Raw genomic sequence first — 2990 nt, 5'->3', positions numbered from 1 at the left:
TTTGATTTCTTGCGGTTCAAGCACGCACCTTTTCTTCTTGATTATGTAACTTCTTTGAAACCCCGAAGGTTAGACCTTTGGAAGCGCGTTTCTTGCTGTTTTTCTATATAATAAAAAGTAAAAGTTAAAAACTTTATGACTTTACCAAGCAAACACCTGACCACCACCACCCGCGGCTGAAACAACCCCTTCACGTTTTCTAGAAGCACCACCACCACCCAACTACTAATTTAAGTATGGATAAAAAAGAAAAGAAAGAAAAAGAAGAAGAGAATCCCATTCATTGCACGACATCTGGCATGTGCCGCCGGAATTGCACACGAGGCGAAATGGCATTCAATTTTGAAAACTTCCTCTGCAAGAAATTTTATTTATTTATTTATTAAATAAGAAGAAATATTGAATCCTTCCTTCCTTCCTTATAAATTGTTAGCCACCAACCACCTCCCCAAAACCCCAGGAAATAAACATTAAAGCCAACCGGGTTTTATCAGCCTCCGCCATGATTGACGATCAGCAACAACTCACTCGAAGACCACACCATTCGATCCCTACCTTGGATTTAGATCGCTTGGAAATTGTTACGGCTCTAGGACGAGGAGCGAAAGGAGTAGTGTTCCTTGCCAGAGATAAAGTGAAGGATGAGGTTTTAGCTTTGAAAGTAATATGTCGAGATTCGATCGAGAAGAAGAATCATAAAGCAGTCAAGACTAGTAATGGGAATGAAGGAAACGAGTATAGAAGAGTTAGTTTTGAACAGGAAGTTTTGAGGAATCTTAACCACCCGCTTTTACCTCGGTTGCGAGGAGTTTTGGCTACTGATAAAGTCGTCGGTTATGCCATTGATTACTGTCCCGGTCGTGATCTTAATTCTTTGAGAAAGAAGCAGACTGAGAAAATGTTCTCCGATGATATTATAAGGTATAAATAAACTGCTCTTCATTTTTTTCAGTCTCATTTTTCTAGGTTTGAAATTGAATGAGATTCATTTCACGTTTCAAGAAAGCATTACTTAAAACTATTTTCTTCTCAATTTTTTTCCCCAGGTTTTATGCAGCGGAATTGGTTCTGGCTTTGGAGTATCTTCATAATTTAGGCATTGTTTATCGAGATTTGAAGCCTGAAAATATTATGATCCAAGAAAATGGCCATCTCATGCTTGTAGATTTCGATCTTTCCACGAAGCTTTCTCCTATGTCGCCTGAAAAATCGATTCCTCCCAACTCGGTCAGTCAAACGCCGCCGGACTCAGTCAAGAAAAAGCGATTCTTCCCTTTTGTTAGGTGCTGTAACTCCGGAATCTCTCCGGACGACACGGCATCTCAAGAAAGTGTCAACTCGGAACGTACTACTGAGTCAGAATCATTAGAGAAATCAAACTCGTTCGTTGGAACAGAAGAGTACGTCGCGCCAGAAATCATATCAGGCAACGGTCACGATTTCGCCGTGGATTGGTGGTCTCTAGGGATCCTCCTCCACGAAATGCTGTACGGGACGACGCCGTTCAGGGGACCGAACCGAAAAGAGACCTTTTACAGGATCTTAACGAAACCGCCCGACCTCGTGGGCGAACCGACGTCGTTGAGGAACTTAATAAGAAAATTATTGCAAAAAGATCCAAAGCAACGGATCACATTAGAAGGAATCAAAGGGCACGATTATTTTAAGGGGATTGATTGGGATCTGATACTGCAAATGGATCGGCCGCCATATATTCCCGCACAATCAGAGGCTGAGATTTCAGTGGTGAACAAGGAAGGAATTAAAGGATTTGATGATGTCGAGTCATTTGTCCAAGAAATATTCGCCAATGGCGAAGATGGTGGGAAGAATAAAGGTAGCAATGATGAGAATCCTAATACTAACGATTCACATAATTTAAACAATAATCTCTTTTCTGTATTCTAACTTCACACATCATTCATCATTATTTTGTTTTTTTATACTACAGAATATGAATTCAACATATAATTTTCGTACGTTGGGTTCATTTTTCAGTTAAAATCAGCCTCAGATTTTGATCAAAACGAAAGGTAGAAGTTGTTTGGTTGTTGTTGTTGCTGCTGTAGCGTGGGATGTGATGTGTTTCCTGAAATCACGTGAATGGTCGTACAATGCTAACTTTTGACTCAATGCTTATTTTAAAGTTTTCATGACTAAATTTTGTTTAATATTTTCCCCAAAAATTTGAGTTCTTCCACCAAAATAATACTAATTAATAACTCCTAGGATTGAGCAAAGAAATAAAAAAAAAATCGAATCCAACCGACATATTTGGTCCGTTTGGGTTTTGCACTATTCAATAGCTAGTCCGAATTTTTCACATCAAACTCATTTTATCCAAATCAAACCAAATAAAAATACATATGTTTAAAAGTAGGGGTGTTCAAACTGAATTGACAGTTAATCGATCTAGTTCGGTCAGTGGTCGTTTAAAATTTTTTTTAAAATTTCGGTTAACAGTTAATTCGATTTAGAATTAAATAATTAATTGAACTTAATAAATAATCGTATCTATTATATATATTAAGCTATTACTAGTTTGATTAAGTTCGGTTAATTTGGTCAAATGAACATTATAAATTTATTTATTTATTATATTTTTTACTTATTTTAAACATATAAATTTCAGTTAATTCGGTTATTTTTTTTTTTAAAAATTTCGATTCTATTAACGGTTAAAAGATTAAAAAGTTCAGTAAATTCAATTAATACAAGTTCGATTTGATTAACTGATCGATTCACTGTTTAAACACCGCTATTTAAAAGAATAGTCCTAATAAAATAATAAATTTACCTAAACCGAATCACAATTATCAATTTCAGATACTTTGATTTTTATTTTATATAATTTTAATTTCGGTTTTAAAAATAAAAAGCTAAGGGAATATACCTTCTAAAATAGAGGATAAAACGGGCGCACCTTTCAGTATTGTCGCGCCAACCAGTTGGCTATCCTCTGTTCTATTGGCTATTGCTAATGCCTTGGA

General features: G+C 36.2%; 1 protein-coding gene across 2 annotated transcripts; it reads left to right on the top strand.

Moving 5' to 3' along the window:
* On the top strand, positions 1-2121 carry LOC107942748 (serine/threonine-protein kinase OXI1). Of its 2 annotated transcripts, XM_016876468.2 has the most exons (3): positions 1-921; positions 1047-1837; positions 1999-2121. In XM_016876468.2, exons 1-3 carry the CDS (start codon positions 503-505, stop codon positions 2019-2021), a joined length of 1233 nt encoding a protein of 410 aa, XP_016731957.1. In that variant the 5' UTR covers positions 1-502; the 3' UTR covers positions 2022-2121. The 2 variants fall into 2 exon arrangements, with proteins under 2 accessions (XP_016731957.1, XP_016731956.1); XM_016876467.2 differs by lacking the exon at positions 1999-2121 and having other exon boundaries at positions 2-921; positions 1047-1979.
* The last annotated feature ends 869 nt before the right edge of the window (positions 2122-2990 follow it).

This window comes from Gossypium hirsutum, chromosome D07 (assembly GCF_007990345.1).
Source record: "Gossypium hirsutum isolate 1008001.06 chromosome D07, Gossypium_hirsutum_v2.1, whole genome shotgun sequence".
NCBI lineage: Eukaryota > Viridiplantae > Streptophyta > Magnoliopsida > Malvales > Malvaceae > Gossypium > Gossypium hirsutum.
Note: the sequence above shows the minus strand (reverse complement) of the source record. Positions and strands in the feature narration are given on the sequence as shown.